Source organism: Bacillus rossius, chromosome 7 (genome assembly GCF_032445375.1).
Source record: "Bacillus rossius redtenbacheri isolate Brsri chromosome 7, Brsri_v3, whole genome shotgun sequence".
NCBI lineage: Eukaryota > Metazoa > Arthropoda > Insecta > Phasmatodea > Bacillidae > Bacillus > Bacillus rossius.
Genome location: NC_086335.1, coordinates 69,852,798 through 69,875,346, shown reverse-complemented (window position 1 = coordinate 69,875,346; position 22,549 = coordinate 69,852,798). Strand labels below are relative to the sequence as shown.

The 22,549-nt window shown below is 40.6% G+C and overlaps 1 protein-coding gene across 1 annotated transcript; it reads left to right on the top strand.

Moving 5' to 3' along the window:
• The first annotated feature begins 1,802 nt into the window (after positions 1-1,802).
• LOC134534329 (uncharacterized) lies at positions 1,803-22,499 on the top strand. The gene is made up of 14 exons (XM_063372725.1): positions 1,803-2,036; positions 4,030-4,130; positions 5,563-5,721; positions 6,780-7,673; positions 10,319-10,515; positions 10,883-11,091; positions 11,969-12,084; positions 12,604-12,843; positions 14,334-14,526; positions 15,056-15,180; positions 15,740-15,849; positions 17,329-17,494; positions 18,102-18,245; positions 19,219-22,499. Exons 2-14 carry the CDS (start codon positions 4,110-4,112, stop codon positions 19,384-19,386), a joined length of 2,742 nt encoding a protein of 913 aa, XP_063228795.1. The 5' UTR covers positions 1,803-2,036; positions 4,030-4,109; the 3' UTR covers positions 19,387-22,499.
• Positions 22,500-22,549: the final 50 nt, after the last annotated feature.

Sequence of the window (22,549 nt, the reverse complement as noted above, 5' to 3'; positions counted from 1 at the left end):
GTGCCTTCCTAGACATTGTGAAGATTTAGTAAGAAACATTTATAATTTATTTGGTGCCAGTGCTAAAAGACAAGCACAGTTTCACGAATTTCAAGTATTTCTTGATTTACCCAATAACAAGTTACATACTACATCCATCTCAAACGAGATGGCTTTCTTTGGAGGCTGTTGTCAGAGTTGTAGAACAATGGGAGGCTTTACGGCTGTATTTTAATTCCAAGTATCTAGAGGAACGGTTAATAGCAACTGAGGAAATTCACAGAAGTTGGTTTAAATGATCAATTTCTGAAATTTTATTTTTTATTTTTGGTGTGGGTTTTGCCGAAGTTTACTTCAATCAATAAGTATTTTCAGAGCTCTAAGGTTGTGATTACAGAACTGCATGAAAAAATGCAAGGTTCAATGAAAGACATTCTCTTGTATTTCATGGATCGGAAGTACGTGATGCAAACAAAAATATCTGAAATTGACCCCAATAATGTGAGCAAGTTTCTTCCCGATTCAAGTTAGTTTGTATTTAGGTGTTGAAGTAATGAAGTATTTTCAAAAGAAAGAAATAGCCGACAACAAACTTGCTCTAAAAGACTTTGTTCATAAATGCAAAATGTTTTTGCAAATAGGTTGCTTGGAGTTAAAGACAAGATACAATTTTGATGACAACCTTCTTCCTCTTCTTTCTTATGTCTTTGTCTAATGTAATTAGAGAAGTTTTGCCTTCAATTGTACCACTAGCAGTAAACTTAACCAGGATCACGCCAGTTGAAGATAACAATCTCCTTCAAAACATTTATGATGAATGGCGAAAATTACCTAGTACTGATTTACCATTTAACATCAAAAGCATAGTCAAGCCTGATGAATTTTGGGCTCACTTACTGAATTTGGAGGACAACTGTGGGTAAAAACAGTTTTCAAAGTTTTCAAGGTTTGCACTGTCGGCATTATCTCTACCGCATTCGAACGCAGAGTGTGAAAGGGTGTTTAGTAGAATGAATTTAATTAAAGTCAAAAGTAGAAACCGGCTAAATGTGTCTACAATAAATGGTTGTATGCTTGCGAACCAATGTGTTAAGATTGGTGACTCCTCGTGTACCCGACGTTGTGTTATATTACTCAATAGACGACTTGGCCAAGAGCGTTTGTGCACTGAATCATGGGTAGGAACAGCTGATTTTGCACAAATAATGTCTGAAAACGTATGTAATAACATGGGCTGAACAGTTTTTATACATTATTTTATACATCTAATTCACTCTCATCAATAAATTTTAAAAGATTGCAGAAGTTTTGTTACTATGCTTTTCATTCATAATAAACGAGTCGACGAAAATAACCCTCACTGCTGTTGACAATAAAGGAGTACTTCTCGCAGATTTCTCAGCGTTTAAGCATGTTAATAATGGGCAGTAATTTCAAACTTGTATTTGGTGTTTATCTTATACTTTATAAGGAGTCGCGTTACAAGCACGAAGCATTGATCCTACGGCAGAACGCGGCAGACGTGCGGTTGTTTGTGAAAAAAAAAAAAAAAAGCTTTTTCTTCCCAGCATGCAATCTGTTGTGACGTCACAAGTCGTTTATTCCATAACTGTGTTGGATAAGAACAAGATTTAATTTCGTTTATTTCGTAATTTTATTTCATGGCAAAATTAAATCATGAAGTAATTATTGTGCAATAGTTTTATTTAATATAATCGTAAAAAAAAAATTATGTACGGACCTGGATCGGGAAATACGGTCCAAATGACATTTTCGTACGGACGTTTTTTGCTGAAGGGTTGGCAATGATGCATCAACAAGAAACACATGAATGGAGAAAATATGTTATTTAATATCACAAATTTAAAAATTGTGCAAAATAAACCCTCAGTATTTTGTATGTAATGTATATATAGTCAATTTTAACAGTTGGTGGCTTTTCAGGGAAGGAAAAAAAATTGCATTATTTTGTGTGTTCTACCGTGACTGGTCTACTTCCTGTATTACATATGTAATTTATTTAAAATAAGGAACATAACACTGCAGGCAGATGGATGGTAAGGAAAAAAATCTGAATTTTTGCACTTTGAAACATGATTTCGTAGGATAGTCAAGATATATTAGCAAAACCTAAAAAATGTATAAATTTTCTATTCTTGTAATATCAAACGCTAAGTTGAAAAGTGTCAATTAAGGAGGTGTTACCCTCAACAACATGCCGACATTTTATGCTATAAAACATGTATTTGGTAGTTCTTAGGCAAAAAAAAAAAAAGTGATTCAAAGTTACACCCACAAATTAAACTCAGCATAGCTTGCATCTCGATCTATCTCTTCAGAAGTATATGAATCTAATCTCTCTTACCCTAATAATAATTTTGGTCTTAACCCGTTTGGTGGCCGTGATAGCTCACACGTTTCGGTGAGGTTCGTGGGCTCCACCCCAAGTCCCAGCAGAACTCAGTCTTATGAACACTAAGCGGTTAACCAAGTGGTTGAAACCAGGGGCGCAACAAGGGGGGGGGGGGGAAGGGTATTTTGCCCCCCCTCTAAAACCTTGAAGTGGGGGCAAACGGGGGCAAAGAAAGTGATGTGTAATCAATTTTTAGATAATAAAACTGCTTAAATAGCACCATTTTCCACCTTGAAATACAAATTTTCTCGGGGGAGGACCCCTAGACCCCCCCACTTCAATAGGGGGGGTTCGATGATACTTTATAAAAAGGTATATAATCCCCCCCTTTGAAAATTTAGTTGTTGCGCCCCTAGTTGAAACCCACTATGATCTGGCAGGTCCTATCACCATGAGACTCCAGCGGTGTAGTCATCAAGTAAATAATCAAGCATTATGTAGTCTAACGTTAATCCACCCTGCTGGTATTCGATGTTCCACCTCAACCTATAATCTCTGTACATTTGTTAAAAATAATGTGTAAAGGGGAATGTTTGCATGGCTTTGTCCCATGAGGTGTTAGTGTCTGTACACCTCAATATCCTTAAAAAGCTCTTAATTCATCTTTAATTGAATAAGGTCCCTTAAAAATCCTTAAATTTCACTTACAGTCCTTGAAAATCCTTTAATAAAGACTTGATAGTGAGCAAATAAGGCATAAATGTAGGTATTTTAATGTTCTTTTGTTTCCTACTTGGCAGCAGACAAAACATGCGCAGTTCAGTTTACGAATTTCTGTCTACGTGATTAGATTTTATGTATAAAAAAATGCATTGAATTTGAATTTCATATTAAGCATATCACCTTCAAACTAAAAAGGTGTGTTTCACTGTCTTAGTTTGAACTTGTAAAGTAAATGTAATTAGTGATCAAATTAAATGTTAAGAGGTGTAAATTTCAGACACAAACTATGCTTGGGTTTAATATGTGTTCCAGAGATAGTACTGGAGAGTATGGCCTTACATTTAAGAACTGACCTAATCAACAAACATATTTTGTGCCTAAACTATTTAATATTATTTTTGTGAGTTATTTTCTGATATTACAAATGGTTTTCTATCTCTTTATAGTGGTAAAGGGGTCCTTGTAAACTCTTTGATTTTCGATTGCACAAGAGTGTATAAACAATGATTGTATGGTGTGTTTTTGAGTTCATATCTAAATGAATGGGATTAATTTATGTCCGAGATTTTGGTCATTTTTATTATAATTTTAAAGTGTTTATTTTAATGCTCTCTGCATAATTTATTCATTTTTAAATGTGGGGAGATTTAAAGAGCTGCTTTTCTAGACTTTAAAAATATTGTTTTTACTGAAACATACTAACTTATTGCCAGAATCACCCATAACTTCCTTCATTCACCCTTAACCAACTTCATTTAATTTTTTTTTATTATTACAGTTCAGTCAAGTATGAAATTAGACTGTAAATGGTTTTACTTTGTTCCATAATCATTCAGTGTAAACTTTTATTCAAATTAGCTCTGACAAGTTCTACTCTAGAGTAATAAGGGTATTGCTTCAGTCCATCGTGAGTAATGGTGGTGTAACAGCTCCGTGTGGTGTTTCTTCCATTCACGTACCTGCTTGTGTGTCAGCATGACTGGCCGAGGAATGTGTGGAGCGGGGGCGACCTGAAGCCCTGGTCACAGCGCTGTTCCCTGGTGCAGCGTCGAGAATGGACGAGAACAGCTCAGTGGTAAGCTGATGGTTACCATAGCTGTCTTGTAAGTGCAAACTTGCTCGTAATGGTGCATTGGGTCAGGGGCGTGATCAGAGCTACTTTCTGGGTGTGGTGATGAGGTGATGATAAACTATATTAAAGGAAATGAAGAGGCGAGAAATGTGGTGTACTGTCTATAAAGTTTTAAAAAATGTATTTACTGATTTCCCTCTGCAATCTGTAAAAAGGGAGTGTGGGGGTGTCTACGAAGGAAATTTTTATATTATCGTTCTTAAAATTAGCATTATCTAAGCTTATTTCTTTTCGGGATCATGTATGTTGCTGTGGTTCCAATCTTTAAATTTTTTTTTTTGTGTAAATGTAAGAATTATTTTACTATGCTACAATTTACAACTTATTTTAGTTACAACACTACAAATTAAGAAAAAATATGTATGTATATGTATATTTCATCACAAAATTATTTAATTCAACAATGCTCCATAGTTATGGGTTTTGAACATCAATATTCAACACACTTGGCGGAATTGTCGCTTTCATAGATTTTACAATGTTTGAGCTCAACTCTCAATACAACGTCCATACTACATTTCATGACTACATGTCATAGGACCTAGCTCCAGGTACTTGATTACCTATGTCAAAATTTGTGGATGGGTGTAACAATTACTGTTGCACTCAATGAAGTAATTAGTTATTACCTCACTTTGTTACAGACTGGAGTCTATTAGTAAATGTCAGATCATAAAAAAAAGGTGTGAAGTATTGGGAAGATACAATTTATGTCTTGTAATGCCAGAAATAGGTGAAAAGCAAAAAACTTTATATTATGGCAAAAATCCTAGTGTTAAGGGCTATTCTCTCTTAGGCACTATATCTTCATGTTTTTGTTAGTTGTGTTGTGAAATCGAAGCACCAAGGTTTAAAATTACATTTTTATTTCAGTTTTTTTAAATATTGCCATTGTTAGCACTGATTTCATTTTTAAATGTGTTAAAGTTTTAAAATTCCAAAATCTGATTGATATTCTGATACCAATTACTAGAGACCTGCACAATTCGCGGATTCATTCGGTGATAGGCTAGAATTCAAACACATGTACCTCTCAGATAATTTTGCTATTGGCTTACTGTTCATCTGGACGAATCTCAACCAGTTATAAACCCTCAACCAAAGAAGGATCGAATCACAGACAAACCAGCTGAGACGACTCACAAGTCGGCAGCCAATGAACTTGCGTTATTGTATAGGGGTATGTGCAGTCTATCCCGAAGGCCATCGAAACCGCGAATTTTGCAGGTCTCTACCAATTACTTATCGGCAAAGCAATATCAGACAGTTATAAAGAATGCACATTAAAAATTTCTCCACCACTAGTGATGACAAGGCACATTTGTGGTGACTGCTAGCTCTGTTGGACGTGCGAGGGTGTCGGGGCGTGTCGCAGGCGTGCCGCGGGCTGCGGACGGAGCGCACGGCGGTCGACCGGGAGCTGTGGGCGTGGTACTGCCGTGCGAGGGGCGGCGCGGCGCGAGGCGTGACCAGGAGCGCGCTGCAGAGGCACGCACGGCTGGCCTTCAGCCGCGCCGGCGTCCACGACTTCAAGGTCAGCCCGCACGCCCGTGTCGTGTCCGCCCTCGGCCAACAAGTGTTCGTGGACTAACTGAGGTCTTAAAACCGGCGCGTTTGGCACCGTGACCTTGCCGGATTAACGAGCGTCAATTCGGTGTTAACATGAATGCCAAAAAATATATACCTAAAGACAGTATAATGGTTTCAAACCAAGTTCTAAAATATTTTTCTACAAATTAGAGGTGTAAAAGTAATGAAAAAAAGTGTACCCATATGTATTAGTTACTAGATGGCGAACCCATTACTCAGTACCGAATTCATACGGTTTGTTACAGCTCTACTACAAATAAAAAAATACAGATGAGTGTTGGTCTTCTTCAAAAAATCCATCATGGAAATGTTACTGTAAAATGTAGTTTGTACGCCACTAGAAAACAGGAAACACTGTACTGACACTAATGATAAACTCTGAACTAAAAACCCTGGCACTGCAGGAATGCGGCCTAGCCGGAATCCACCCAAAAAAAAAACTCTAAATGTGAACAGCTCGATGGGTGCCAATTTACAAAATGTGCCGAACCATAGACACCTGAGTTAAGGAACTTACACTTTAAATTATAGACCTATATTAACTTTCCCTAGCTTACATAACAGTTTGCATATTTTCCTGCAACACAGCTGGTGCTAAAACTTGATGGAGCTTTTAATACTTTCACTGAAAGTATTACTCCAAATCACTCTGAATATGCGCACAGAAATTTAACGTCTTGTTTGTACTCTTAGCTTTTGTTATTGTTTCTTGTAGGTACTGACAGCATAGTTAATGCTTACAAATCAACAGAATATTCTATCATGTCTGGAACTTGTGTGAGGATGAAAATTCAAACGGGCAGCCTGAAAGGTGATTAGTCACATTTGCTGTCACCATCTTCAGCCTGCCAGTTGTGTACTGTCTGTGAAGTCTTCTCCATTGACATTTATGGAAACAGTGAGCCGAGCAACTTCAGTTGGAATCTGTAAAGATTGCCTGGCTTGTATCCCCTCCCACTGCGGCATGTGTGGGTGGAGTGCGGTGGTTGTGCTTGCCTGCAGGCTAGCGACGGGTGGTACCGCCGCTGGATCAGCCGATGGCAGAAGCGGGGTCCCGTGACCGCGAGCGACGTGCCGGGAGATGCGGCAGAAGCGGTGGAACGCGAGGAGGTTGTGCAGCTCTCTGCGGAGATGCCGGAGTCGGGCAGTGATGGCAGGGGACGTACTGACGGAGGGGCATCTCCCGGCTGGAGTGCCGCAACACCGCTTCAGGTAACAGGAGCACCGGGGAAGGAGGGGAGTACCGGTGAAGATGCAGTGGCAGAACCAGAAGTCCGAGCCACGTTGTCAGACCCATCTCGTGTCGCCGAGGATTCGCCGCCATCGAACGGCTTCTTGAACGGAATTTTCAAGCAGAGTTGTCCGGCCGGAGATGACGCTGTTGCGCCCGGCGGCGACCTCGCGGACGGGGGCCAGCGGGGGCAGCCCGGGCCGCGAGAGGGGGGCGAGGGTCCCAGGAGCCTCGGCGAGGACTCCCTGGACATCATGGACTACCTGACCCTCCACGTCACGGAGAGTTGCGACGGGTCGCAGTTCCCGGGAGGCGGCGACTGCATGTCTCACTCCAACACCATCGACCACATCCTGGGCTGCGCGACGCCGTGCAAGGATGGGGCCCGTGTGTCGGGGGACTGCGTCTCCCGGGGGGAGGCCTCGCCCGCCGCCGTAGCTGCGAGCCGGGACCCCGTCGCAGGAGACAAGAAGCTCAAAAAGAAGAAGAAGAAGAGATTGCTGAGTAAGCCCCTGAAGAAGGGCGAACGCTACCTGCCCAGGTTCAAGGAGAAGGTGCTCACGTACGCATCGACCCACACGCTCAAGGAAACAGCGCACAAGTTCAAGGTCAAGGATTCCACAGTTTCTATTTGGAAGAAGGACAAACTGCTGGTGAATTCTGAAGTAAGTATACTACTATTAGCGCTAAAATAGGTTGGATTTCAACTAGCAATTGTAGGGCAGTACTCCATTTGACCCCACTCCATACTTCCCTGTACCAGGTTCAGATGATGCCTATGCATGTAAGGTCTTGCACACTGAGTGTTCAATCCAAGGGCTACCATTAGTGACTAGAGTTACATATTTGAATCAATAATTTTTTGTCAGTATTTTTATTTTGGTTGTATTTCATATGTCACTGTTAGGACGTAAGATGTAGATATGTTAACTTTCAGAGATTTTTTTTTTTTTAAAGTTTGACAACTGTTACATTTATTAACCACGTTTATTACAATTTTCTAGCATTGTTTATCTCTATGATCCCATGCAAAGTCAATGAAGGTTAATTTTTCCTCTTTTAGCATTTCCTGCATTTTGTGGCATGTATAATGTTCCCTTAATAAAGTGAATTTAACTGTTAATTTTATTTTAACTTATGAAATCAAACATATTGGGTAGTAACTATTCCTTATGACTTTATGAGTAATGATTTTGTGTGTTTTGTCTCTTGAATATCAATTTTCTTTCTAAATTGAATACATGTTTTATGGCTACATATCATTTTAATTTACTGTATTTATTAAAATCTAAGATTTCATCAATTCTAAGACAGTATCTTTCTCTTGTGGTTGTTGGTAACTGTGTAAGAAAAAAGTTTTAATTAATCATTTAAGGTGCAATTCAATTTAAATAACATTTAATTGTTAAAGGTTGAATGGTAATACTGGGTAAAATTTTTACTCTACTCCACATTGCAGTTCAGCAGGTTTCTGTGGGGGTAGAGCCCTTGGCTGGTAGCCCCTGAATTGTACACTTAGTGTGCAAGACTATTACCTGCATAGGAATCATCTGACCCTGGTATAGGGAAGCATGGAATGGGGGCGTCGAGTGAATGAATGATTGATTGATTGAATGGAGCTTAACATCTCAACTGACGAGAGATCATTACAGATGATGTTGAAAGTTGATGAAATGCGGATGGAGCACAGGCAAATGAATCTGGGGGTAGTGGGAGTGCTCCGATAAAATCAACTGGCAGATTGCCATGTGTGCCAGGTTTCTCATTTCCGAAATATCAGGGCGTGGCTTTGTGGGGAATCGAACCCAGACCGACTGCTTTTGCAGAAGGCAAGAGAGCTGACTTTTTTATTATTATTTTATTCTGTTGTTAATAATTCTTTTAATACCAATGAGCCAAGCATCCCCTCTTCAACAACTAATATTGGACTGTGTTAAATTTTATTTTAATTTTAACGTTTTCAAATGACAGTGACATGAGAGTGACTTTTTTTGGGACAGTTACAAATTTATACCCATTTATGTTCTTTGTTGTGATCGGATGAGCTAATACCATCACGCTCAGGTAAAGGAAAATTATTTACATCATCCAGCACACTCTTCCTTAGTGTAGTGTCTTTATCGATGTCCTCTATCCCGTAAGTGGGCTTTGCTTTACATGTTCTACCTTGTCTTTTTAAGCTGTCAATTCGTGTTAACAACCTGCTACACCAATTACAGCATAACATATTGTGTAGTGGGTTTTTAACACATTCATTCTTCTCATGACGTCTTGCATTCCTTCTCATGTCAAAATCTTGCTACAGTATCTACAGCTGCTGGGACTACCCGGGACTCGAACCCAGAACCCCTTGCACGTAGGCCTGTGCTACGGAGGCCGGCCCTCTCGACCACTGCTGCCCCTGTACTGGTGAGGAGTCTTGTCTTTGAGACAGACTGGAGCCTTGCCTACTGAGTGGCGCCTGTGGTTGTGAACATTTTATCCTGAAGTGATGGTTGACTAGCCATTCCTGTTCCATGTGCCACATTCTGAATTACCATATTACTAATACCTCCACTATTTATGCTTGTTACAATTTGGTCTGCAAATAGAGTTATTAACATTTTAAGTTGTACCAATTTGATAATTATAAATACGTGTGTCTTATAACATAATAAACTAGGTGAACGTGTTGTATGCAGTCGATTTTAAGTCGTACCCAAAATTATGAGCACATTAATCCACAAAAAAGGTGCCTGTCGGAATGGAGTACATTTGGTTCTTCCATCTCGTGCTTTATGACTGCAAATGTAACCATATTTTCCATGTTTAGGTGTGGCTAATGCAGCCAATTTTATGTTGGTTATGTTATTATGGTGGGTTTTTTTTTTTTTTTTTTTTTTGATACAAGAAAGTATATTTATTTTTATAACAGTTTGAAGAAATCTATTTAATACCTTGAGAGCTTTTGCCAAAATCAAGTAATAAGTCTGACCAATATACAATAATAACCTACAAAACAAACAAATTAGATGTACCATTTCAAACTCTCATTTATTAACACAAGATTATTCAGTCATGGGATTGTTAGTGTGTTATTTTCTAACAAAATCATACGTAAATTTCAAAAAATTTCATAAAGAATTGGTTTACTTAGTTTTATTGTGGTGTGTGTTTACTTATGCTCGTGGCCCAGACGCCCAAAGCAGAGTATCAGAATATAAGATGAACGTAAGATGACCTCATGTTTGGGCCACGTCGACTCCAAACCTCTCGACAGAGGTGACCGAGTGTTCAGACTGCGCGCGGTGCAGGTGGAGTGTCGTTGCAGGCGCCAGGAGGGCGGGCACCCGCGCCCCGGGAGGGGGCAGGCTCCCCGGAGAGCGAGCAGCTCCTGACCTGGCTGCGGGCGTGCAGGGAGGCGGGCCACCAGGTGTCCCGGGAGGAGGTGAGGCAGAGGGCGGAGCGACTGGCCGCGCAGTGCGACGGGTCGGCACCCGGCCGCTGGCTCCTCATGTGGGCGGACAGGTGCGTGCCTCGCCGGCTCCGTCCTCCAGTCAACATCCACAGTGAGTGACACAGAAGTATGCGAAGAAAACGTGTCAAATAACCCAACTGAAAACATGGCATTGTCTGGCCTGAAATTCAAAAATAGAATAGAAAGGAATAATCTGTGTTGTGTATAAAGTAGTAAAAACCCGTTATTTTGTTGTAGTTATGCGACTTGAGCAGACATGTAATGATCCTGTGTTTTTTGCTGGTGAAAGTAATTGCGAATTCATGCAGCAACAATTTCTTAATGGCACCCAAGAGTTTAAATTTGGCCTGTGAAAGATCTGTACGAAAGCTTTTGTGACGAAATAACGAGAACCAGTAAATATGCATGTTCTGACAGACTGCAGAAGCGGCCGAGTGACGAGGAGCTGGAGCTGAAGGTGACCTCGGACCACGAGAAGGAACGGCACATACGATACCCGACTGCCTTCAAGGTGGAAGTGGCCAAGTTCGCAGACTGCCACAGTCAAAACAGAGCGTCGGTGACATTCAACATCTCCAGGAAGAGGGTTTTCGAGTGGTTCAACCTCTTCAAGAAGAACCAGAATGGTTATTACCTTTTTGCAATCATCCCTTTTTTTAAATTCTTTTCATAATAATTGCTAAGGACACTATTTAATGGTAAATTGTGATAAATCAGAAATTCAAGTCAGTAATAATACTGAAATTCAAGTTATCACACCACAAAGCGCCAAAATACAATTAAAATCATGAAACTAATCATCATTTTCAATCAAAACTTAACTCTAATGACAAATACCTAATCTTTCAGGGTGGCCATAGACCGAGAAAACTGGGGAAAGGTCATGTAATTTTTTTGATTTTGAGATAAACTTGTTTCAAAATCGTATTGGTTTCTAATGGCCATTCGGTATAAAAATGTGAGTTAGCTGCATCATATTCAAAATTGTGTCAGCATATGACCATTTTCACCCAATGATCCATGCAGAATTTTTCTTAAAATGTGTGTTTTTAAAGCAATGTCTGCGATTTATTCAAAACTTGACAACGCTGCATAGCAAAAGTCCTTTCAAGCTCTAATGTTGTATAACCTGCTGTACCAATGCCATGAAAAAAAAAGTTAATAACAGTTAACAGATAAAAAAAAGTTTAAAAAAATTGAATCTTTCTATTATGTCAATTTCGTACTATCTTTATGCTAAATATGCAATTTCACGAGTTTAATATATATATATGTATATTTAAAAAAAAAGTTTTTTTTTACTCTAGGGAAATTTTTGATTAAAAATTCTTTTAGTGATTTCAGATGCATTTTGGTGTGTTATGGTGTAGTGACGTGCTTTTCGCTTCTATCGCATTTCGCAGCACAATCGCCACACAAGTATCAGGCAGGGAACTTGCTGAAAGGGTTCACACTGGTGGTTGTAGCTGAGGGCTGCGTGCAGTGACAGTGTTGGTCCCCCAGCGCCGGAGGGCGAGGCGCGGCGCGGCGCGGGCGGGCGGCCGCCGGCAGACGCGCAGGTGGACGCGGAGGTCTGGGCGTGGTTCCAGCAGCAGCGCCGGAGGCCCAGCTCGCTACAGGTAGCCCGCTCCCTGCAACCGCTTCAAACAGCAAGTATCGCAGTGTAGAGCTTGACTAAAATGTTTTGTGAAATAAAACTTCAAATTAAAATTTAAAAAAAAAAAAATAACAAAAAATAATTATATTTGATTTCTTTAAATCTTACCATTGTGAAACAAACGTTATTGAAGCTAAAAATATTATTTCATCTTACATTTTATTTCTAAAGTCTATATGGTTTATTGTAAATTGTATTTCGTGTAATTATAAGGTATAAGTCATTTTAGTTGATGTTTTCACATTTGAAACACTGAGTAAATGCTACCAAATCATAATTATTCAGAAGTACTAGATCATAAACAGTATTTTGATAAACTATGTATACTATAATTTAAAATTTAATAGTTGACAGACAGACTACGTTTTGTTAGTTCTAAACAGTCTATGAAAACCCTTTAAGAACTTTAGAAAAAAAAACTGGAAATTTTGCTCCGGCCAGCGGAGTGGCCTCCTGCACAAGGCCTGCGTGCCGGCGACAGGTTGGGCAGAAGGGGGCGGAGCTGTACCGGGCGCGCGGCCACGCCCACATGCAGTGCTCGCACGGCTGGTACCGCCGCTGGAGGCAGCGCCACGCGGCAGGCACGGCGCCGCGCGACGAGGACGGGCCGCTGCTGGAGTGGGCGCTGACGCAGCTGGAGCGCGGCCGTGCGGTCTGCCTCTCCGACCTTCAGGCGCGCGCCGTGACGCTCCTGGCTGGCTCCAAGGCTGAGCACTTCAAGGTGAGGAATATGCCGCTCCCCGCCTCACTTGCTTCTGTTCCGACAATTCACTTTTTTTCTTAACAGTAATACCAAAAGTTAAAAATTAGATTTCTACAAATCCTATTTTTTTTATTGCAAATCAATTGGATGTAGTTATGCAAAAAGGAACCAACCCACATGAAACATATTCTGAGTATTTTGAAGTTAAAGTTAATTATAAATTGTAATTCTCATGTTGATAAAATATTGTGGGTATAATTTTAATGGTCTAGTATAAATACTGATATAATAATAGCAAAGACAGTACGATCAACCTTGTACTATTTTAATTTATTTTCAAATAAAATACTATAACAAAATTGTGAGTTGATTCCTTTTTGCATAACTACGTCCAATTCCAAATCCAATATCAAATTATTTATGAATATCAAATATCCTTGGTAGTCTGGAACTGTCGCTTCCACGGACCTCCATGTCATGCAATGCAAACGTGCTTATAGGCAAGAGGCAAATTATGAAAATACGAAGAAACAGAAAAAAAAAAATGGCCCTACTGTATTGCAAAGCAGTAAGTCTCGTTTAAAAGATGATGGAGGGGAATCGGAGATTGTAACAAACTCCGATGCTCGAAGGAGAGGTGTGGTGTCGATAGCGTTACCTGCCAAAAGTCTTTCCAAGACTAAGGCATTTTCTGCAGATGCAGAAGTTCCACCTATATTCGCTCTTCTTTCCTCTCTGTTAAATCAGAAGAAAGAAGACTTCAGCTGCGTCTGCCTAATCGCAGCTGACCATAGCTTCTCGGATGCAGACCAGACTGCAGAAAATCGCACTTGACTGCACTCGACTCCACTTCTCTAACACCTAGCGCTAACACCTTGCTGAGCCTCGAGAATTCTGCTACAAGAGCAAAACTTATTAATACCTAGTACTATCAAAACTTTGTAGGTAAGAATTACTAATGAAATATACCTACATGCACAAAATTCTAGCATGGTGTGGACTGAAACAGTAAAATAATCACCAGTGAAGACTGTCACATTTTAAGTCAACATTAAAGCAAATTGACTTGACTTGGTGCAAAAAATGGGAGTGTGTACAAAATGAAAATAAAATAAGTAATAAATGTGCATTTGCAGTAGAAAAAAAAGTGAATTCACAGTAATATAAATAAAATGTTCAATACTTACACACAAGAAATAGATTTTGATTAGGTGGAAGAATTTGTGTTTAAAAAAAAAATCAAAACATCCAATGGCAAAAGTATTTTATCATGGCTGTGGAGTGATTATGGTTTTTGGTATAAGCATGATTATTTAAAAATAATAATGGCTAATCAAGGTTAGTACATACTCTTTATCACTTAAAAATATGTTGTTGTTGTTGTTGTTGTTGTTGTTGTTGTTGTTTGTTTTTAAATAAAATCGAGGTTAGTAGTTGAAACCAACCAGACTTGAAACTTCGCTAGTTGAAACAGGACTCGGTGTGTGTGCGTGTGTGCTGGTATGCAGGCATCGCGAGGCTGGGCCATGCGGTTCTGCCGGGGCTACCCCGAGCTGCTGCGCCGCCGCCCCGCGCCGAGCTGCGCGCTGCCGCGCTGCCTGGCGCGCAAGGTGGGGGAGTTCCGGGCGAGCGTGCGGGGGCTGGGCCTGGGGCCTCACGCCCTGGGCTGCGTGGGAGAGCTGCACGTCTGGCTGCCGGCCGGTGAGTCCGCTCACCCACTCATCTTTACCTACGTTACCACGTTAGAACAAGCGCAAATACATACACTTGCCGATTTATTTTATAGTGAAAGTGCATCGTGTACCATTCAAAATGACACTGTTTTGGTGAAGCACGTTTCATCGAACAAGTAAGCGTTGTGTTAGTTGAAAATTGTGCTCTTTAAGTATAAAAAAAGAGTTCATAAAATATAAAAACCAGTGACACCTAAATCTCTTGTTTTAAAAAAACGAAATTGGCCTGAAAGGAACACCATAAAACCTGTCCCCAGTCGTGAAGTAGACATTCCAGATAGCCCTGCTAAAGTAGTGGAACTACAATGGTGCAACGGTGACGCAAATTGCTAATGTACAAGCACAGTTATAAACGTGGTCTTTCCGAGACTTGGTGTTGTCGTGCGTCAGTGGTCTTCCCAACTGACCGCTACCGCTGGTAATAGTTACTGCAGCAGCAGCGTCGCTGGCAGGGAGGCGGCAGGACAGCGAGAGTGTGTCGAGTGGGGTCTGTGCAGAGGGACCGGACTCCGCGACCCGCCCCCCCCTCCTCAGGCGGCCGGAGCGAAGCAACTGCTACGTCACGGTCGTGCTGGCGTGCCTGGCCGACGGCACTCTCCTGCCTGCCTTCGTCACGACCATGGTACTGCCCCTTACTCCCCTCTTCTCGGAGTCAACAGCTTTCATTTAGGTCATCATATCTTATCATTCATAATTGTAAATCTGTCTGTTATGGAAGCAAGTAAACATTAATATTTTTAAAACACTAAAAATCATGCAGTAGATAGTAATTTATAGTTGTAGTCATTCTATAAACTGAATTTAACTTTGAACTACATATGATTAAATGATTTCACAGGGAAATTATAAACTTTTAATAATAATGATAATAATAATCTTTAAAAAGAGACAAAACAAAAAAAAAACCAAAACCTTAAAAAGTAAATTTTTTGTTGGTTTTCAAATACATAATTTAAGATCTCATTGTCTTTGGTACATCTTCCAGTTTTGTAACAAAATTAACATTTAATTGTTATGGTAGAAAAAATTAGATCCAAGAAGGTGTGGTATTTCTGTACCTGTTTCTCCTCAACATAATTGAAGAATTAACATTTTTACTGTTGACACTGATCTGTAAACACCAACTGCTGCGTGTCGTGAAATGTGAGGGGAACAAGACAGCGTCCCGGTGGGTGTTGCAGGGGAACTCGGACGTGGTTTCGGACGAGCGAGGAGTGTTGGTCGTCCGGCAGCGGAACGCTCGCATGGACGAGCGAAGCATGAAGCTCTGGCTCGAGCATGTGTGGTTCAAGTGAGTACCACACCGTAAGAACACAGTTCTACGCATCTGTGTGGTCTCAAGACTGCGCTTTTCACAGATATTCGTTGTTACCTACATATTTTTTGTTTGGTTTTGTTTGTAACTGTTTGCTTTTAAAAGTGTTCGCCACAGCACAAAGTTTTTATTTTTTTTACAGATTTTTTTTTTCTTTTCATTGCCTCTAAGTTTGTGTGGGTTAAGCAGTTTTCAAACAATACTTACTACTTCCTCATTCAAGAAACAGCTAATTTCTTACCGTCATTCATAACAAAAATTCTAGAAGCATCTGATCTATTTTTGGACGAATTAAATATTCAATGTTGCTAACAAGATAACATAATTGAAAAACAAAACTATACTAAAGTAATTTGATAAAAATATAATATTTGTTTTGAGTTGTCCAGATTATCTGTTTTGTATCATCATTGGGTTTTTTCTATTTGCTGCTGATTTTTCCAAGGTTGTTGATGTCTTTATTTTTTGGTCTTGTTACAACTGTATCATTGTTTTCAGCCACTGTTTTTGCTGTGATATATCCCCCCCCCCCCCTCCCCCCAACTAATTCCTTCCACGGAATTCTCTCTGTGCTGTCTGTGTGTTTAGCATTTGACATCAACTGATTATGGCTTGTTTTCTGTGTGTTTGTGTATTCATCTTTCTTGTTCATTCTTGTGGTTACTCTTATTACATGCAGTTAAAACCAGCAATGGTGCATGTCCGTGAAAATCGTACATGTGTATTGATGAGCTGTAAGTAAGAAATCGTAAAATGGCATTGGGGAATGTTAGTTTTTTTTTTTTTTTTTTTTTACCTTAGCTTGGGCTCGGCATCTTGTGACCGAGAGTCGGAGATTCAAATCAGTACTAATGTTTGTGAAGGAACTGCCAATGCTGTGTCAGGGAGGGACTTGTCAGTATTTATCGGAGAGCGGTACCGGCGTTGGGGAAAGCCCGCGAGGCTGAAGTCAGGACGGCCAGCCCGGGGTCGTGCTGGGTGAGTCCCACGCCCCAGGGGAGGAATGAGGTTCAGCGATTGCTTTGAACATATGTAATTATATACTGTATAGAAGTCGCGAGCGGATAGGATTTACTCTAGGTTTTTCAGAAGCGCATGATGAGCAGCTTGGGAACTTCACCGCTGCAGTGGGCTGCCTGTAATGCCCTGTATCGTCTTAGGTTGTCATTTACATGTTAGAGGGCAGCAGTGTCGCCCGCTGTCATTCCCCGCACCCCCCCCCCCCCCAACTCACCCATCATTCACTGCAGCTCGATGTCGTTCAATGGGAGGGGGAAGGGGTGTTTGAAGAGTTCGACACTTGTCCGCTAGGGACCACCACGAGTCGGTGCCCCTAGAGACGGTGGCGATTGCGGCGGTGAATTAACCAACTACCTAAAAAACCGTATTAGAAATGTTAACCTGGGCTGGCGACTTCTATACAGTATATATATTCAAGAGTGACTGTCCCTGCAGGAGCGTGACGTCGCCCAGCGCGCTGGTGATGGACTGCCACGACGCGCACACGGGCCCAGCTGTGCGAGAGGCGTGCGCGGCGCGAGACACGCGCTGCCTGGTCATGCCCGGGGGCTGCTCCTCCAGGCTGCAGCCGCTCGACGTGGCCGTGCGGGACCGCTTCCAGGTACACCAACACTACACCACTGACCCCTGTGCAACACCTCCGTCAGTGCTCCAAGGAAGTGGACCACACCCTTCCCGTCCCCCTCTCCCCTGCATCAGCTACTGCTTCACGAACCTGGCTCACTAGGTACGTAGATTTTAGCTAGGGCTGCCGAGAGTGTTCGTTCAAAAATGAATGTTTATAGATGATATCAATAAGAATATTCTAATTTTGAAGTGGTAGGTTTGGTGGGATAACTTCTAAATTGCCCTTAAGCGATATCTAGAGACCCGTTAAATTTGCGGGTTCATTTCGTGTTTAGCTAAAATTCAAGTAATTATACCTTAGTGCTGCTTCTGTCAAATGGTTCACTGTTAATCTGGAGGACCGAGGGCCAACTAGAGACCCATCACTCGTAGAAGCGTCGAATCACAGGGTCACACAATCGAGACGACTCGCAAGTCAGCGGCCACTGAACAGTTGGCATTTGTCCGAGTGTGCAGAGGATATTGTACTCCATACTGGAGGTCATTGAACCCACGAATTTCACAGGTCTCTAGTGATATCACTGTTGCCAGTAAGATCGAGGTGTCAGAAAGGTGTAGTCGTGTGTGGGGCGTGCGCGCAGGATGCGGTGGAGAGGCAGTGGGCGGCCGGGAGGGCACGGCCGGCGTGCTCCTGGGACGGAGGGAGCGCGCGGAAGCTGCCGGGACCCCTCGAGGTGGCACGGTGGGTCGCAGCAGCACACGAGCACGTCGCGACCACCATGCAGGTGAGCGCTCGGGGCCAACCTCGCCCAGTCTGACTCGCGAGCTCCACAGTTGCCAATTAAATACAAGAGCGAAGACAAAAAGAAATGAAAGTGTCTAATGTCTCGACGTTGAGGCAGTGAGAGAGAATGCGTATAGAGCATTGAGTGAATGGGTGGGAGGAACAGGAGTATCTCGAGAAAACCCAACAGGTGACAGCACACCCGCCATGTTTCCCTCGTGGAAGGTGGGAGGTGTGCGCTTGAACACTCAACCAGCGTGGTCACTGCATGGGCGGGTTTGAATCCTGATGCCGGAATCACAATCACGCAGTGGCGGTGACCCAGAGATTTTTTTAACCAATCACGTTCGACAATCTATGAATTTACAGGACACGAAATGGCAGATGCCACAGAGTTCCTGATTAGACATATTATATATTTCAATCGCGTCGCACAGTGGTACTGAAACGTTTTGTCAGAATTTGTTTTTCTAAGCACGTCATTGGTTATTCTATTATTATTGTTGTATTTTTTTCGGAGATCTGGTGTTTGTTCATGAAATTTATGTTTAAATTCTTTGAAATATGTTTATGCGCAGTGATTTTAATATTAAATGTTAATTTTGAATTAAACAAATTATTTTCTAAAACATATATATTTTTAAAAAAACTCCTGCAAGCATTAATGGCTTTTGTATGTTCCATGTTAGTTAGCGTAAAGAAACATTTTGTATACACTAATATATTTTTGGATGTCGTACGGGTAAAAACTGTATTTTCACAATAAAGCGATAATTTGCTGTCGCAACGCGCCATCACATCGTTTGTGATTCTAGCATAAGATTCACAAGTTGGGAACGTGACATGTCTTGCAGCGAGTCACTGGTATTTCTCAGGGTATTGTGTCGATACTCCATTAGCATCTATCACATGTCACTGCCTCTAATGAAGTTGACTTAATTTTAAGCTAAAGTCATTTCATTCAATTTCAACAGGAGACCATCAGGCGGAGCTTCCTAGTGACTGGTCTGAGTGTCGCAGCGGATCACAGCGAGGATCACTTCATCGACAATCTGCCCATGGCTGCAGCCAGCAGCGAGCAGTTCTCTGTTCCCGTGCAGAGCGACAGTGTTGCCACTAAGGCACCGGGGCCGCATGGCTAATGTTGGAACAGTGACTAGAACGAGCAAATAGGAAACTATGCTGCCTGACTGTGTGATCAGGTACTATTAAGCCTCCATTGGAAATGAAGACAGCATTAACCCCTTCGCATGAGTGAAATGCTTCAAGGGACAAAAATACGGAAGCTTACTAACTCAGAAAACTTTTCTGTAAGGCAATTCTCATGTGTGATACACTCAGTGTTTTAACATGTCGGTTGGCATTAGTACGTCACATAAGCAAGCAAGTTTCGTTAATCTTAAATATGTTTGCTCACATTGCATACGTTAATGGACCATTCTGAACTGCGTTATGTAATATATGACTGATAAAAGTACAAAACTCAAGCATTTTAACCATGTTGTCTACTACAGTAGAACCCTGTTATAATGAATCTGAAGGGAGTAGTTTGTATGTTCACTATAGAGGGGAAACTTTATATCTGGGAAAACTTTTATATTGGCAATACATACTCAAAAGCAAAATCTTTACTACACATAGGCCTAAGCCAAGAAAAGAACGAACGAAAATACTCAAAGCAACAGTTTTATTACAAATGCAGATATTATTTTTAATGAACTACACATGTACAAACTTTCTATTACCTAATGGTTCTTGGACATCGGCGTATTATCCTTTTTTCAGGCATTTAATACTCTGTGACGTTTTTGCAGCTTGAGAAAGAAGATTTTTCAGCTTGTTTAATGGATGTTGCAATTCCCAGTTCCTTTGCTATTAACATGTGCGGGACAGTGGGGTTGGAGTCTACCTTGTAATACTACGGTATTATCAGACTAACTGAAACTGTTTGTTATTGTTTTACGTTCGAGGTTAATACCGCTTCCCGGACTTTCGGCAGTGTTTTTTTTTTTGCTTCTTGCATGGCGGCGCGCGCAGCTCGTGCTGCGTCGTCATGACAACTGCTGATATAAATAATTGTGCGGCGTTTCGAACAGCTTCAACGAGCCTATGCTTGTGTAATAATGACATTTTATTGGCTTAGTTAAAAAGGACGCTAACGTGTCGCGGCCGTGATTGGCCCTTTTCAAGAAACAATTTTATTTAGGCAAGAGAGAAGAAAGAGAGTGGAAAATGACGCCATTTAGTGCGTGTTGAAGTGTATTCCCTCGGGGAATATTTATACGTGGCGAGGCTAATTTCGGCTATATTGTTGTGAAAAATACGTCAAAATACAGGGCAATAATCAGTGATGCCCTGATATTGAATGCAGAAGGATTGCATTCAATTTACGTGAGTGCCGACGTATTTTCTGAACGACCTTAATCGTTCAGAGTTAAGGTATGGTCTGCATCGTCTTTATATTGGGACGCTGACGTAATTTTTACCGTCGACTTATTTGGACAGTATTAGTTTAAACTTTGAATTATCGTCAAATTAAGTGAATATTGACTTTCGGCAATTATCGGCAAAAATATTTAAAATTTCACAATTTACTCGCACACGAGTTCAGAGGTCCAGAAGTTAGGAATTTCATGCTCGAGCAAGCCGGAGCAAACCCCAAGACTTTTTACTTTGTGAACACTTTCAGGAACTTAAATATTTTTATTTCATTTTTGTTTAAGAGTCAGGTTATCTACATCCCATAGACTGGATTTAATATTTGTTTGTTGGTTCCATGACTTGAGGTTTTTCATGCTATGGTTAATGCAATAAAATTAATTATTAATAGTATTATTTTGTTGTTACCTGTGGAATACCTCTGGCGCCCTATGGTTAGTTCCTGCAATAGCGTTCATGAGTAATTCTAAAAGAGAAACATTAATTTCTTCAAGTACACGTTTGTGTACAACCTTTTCAATAATGTCCAGTTTATCTCGCACAGATAATGCCTTACGTTTTTTACCACGTTTTTCACCATTTTTTATGTACGTATTTCTTATTGAAGTACATTTGCAGCTTAATAACACGAAATTCTTTTTACCGTAAAAAGTAAATAAACAAAAAATAAGTCTGGCGCATCAAAGATCACTACGTATCATTTAGTATCGCAGTTGCTAAAGCTGGAACGAAATTTTCTCATTTTCTATGGAAAAAATTAGTCCACAGAGTTCTATCTAGTGGTAGTCTTACGAACCTTACTCGATAAGGTACCTGTACGATAAAAATGAGACGTAAAAATATTGAATTTGCTGCTATAATGTACATACGTATTTGTGTGGCGGTAATTTATGTTTAATTTTGATAACATATTAAAAGTACACGCCTTCACCCATTCTTTAACCATGCAGGGAAAACTGTTTTTTATTTTCACCAAACTGATCACCATTTTTGGCTACACGTAGCCTACCGAGGCCACTCAAATACGACTTGTTTATAATATGAACAGTGGACAATCGAGTAGCGTATTGCGGAGAAAAACTTCAATATGATCCAGAATAGACGTTTTGTGAAAAAACTTGTAATTGTATGAAAATATTTGAGATAAATGTGCATGTCAGCAAAATTTGTTCGTGGTACACGGGAAAACGTATCAACATTGACAAAAGTTGTGCGTTATATCCAATAAATTAATACATAACCTCACATCATTTTGCGGAGACGGAAATTCACAATAAACGGGAATTGATTACATGCGGGTTCACTATAAACGGGTTCTACTGTAATTTGCAGACTTGAAATACATTTGTGTATTACTATTCTACGAATTAAACAGGCAACTCAATGTTTGTTGCATATTGCACTACCAGTTGTTAAAATAAGCATTAAATTCTTTGTACACAACTAGAGGTTTATTTGTAGTAACTTGTATATGTGAATATTCACTTTGGAAACATATAGAATGTACATATTGTTCTACATAAGTGGTATTAAAAATACTAATTTAACAGGAGATGCTAATTTTTTAAGCCCCCTACTGATTGTCATGTTCTGTTTTATGTTATTAGAAGTCAACAGTAAATTTAACATTTCAGTTATAACTGGAATACGTAGTAATTCCAGGCTGGAGGCATAGAATGCTTCCAGTTGATCTCAGCTGCGACAGTGATGAGGCAATACAGTCGACATTGACAGTACAGAGAGACATCTTTGTTCTTGATGACTGTTTGGGTACTAGGTACTAACAAGCTGCCAGTATCTGACTAGTCCAGTAATTAATACCAAAATACTATTATATACCTGTGTGTGTTTACATTAAACAAATAA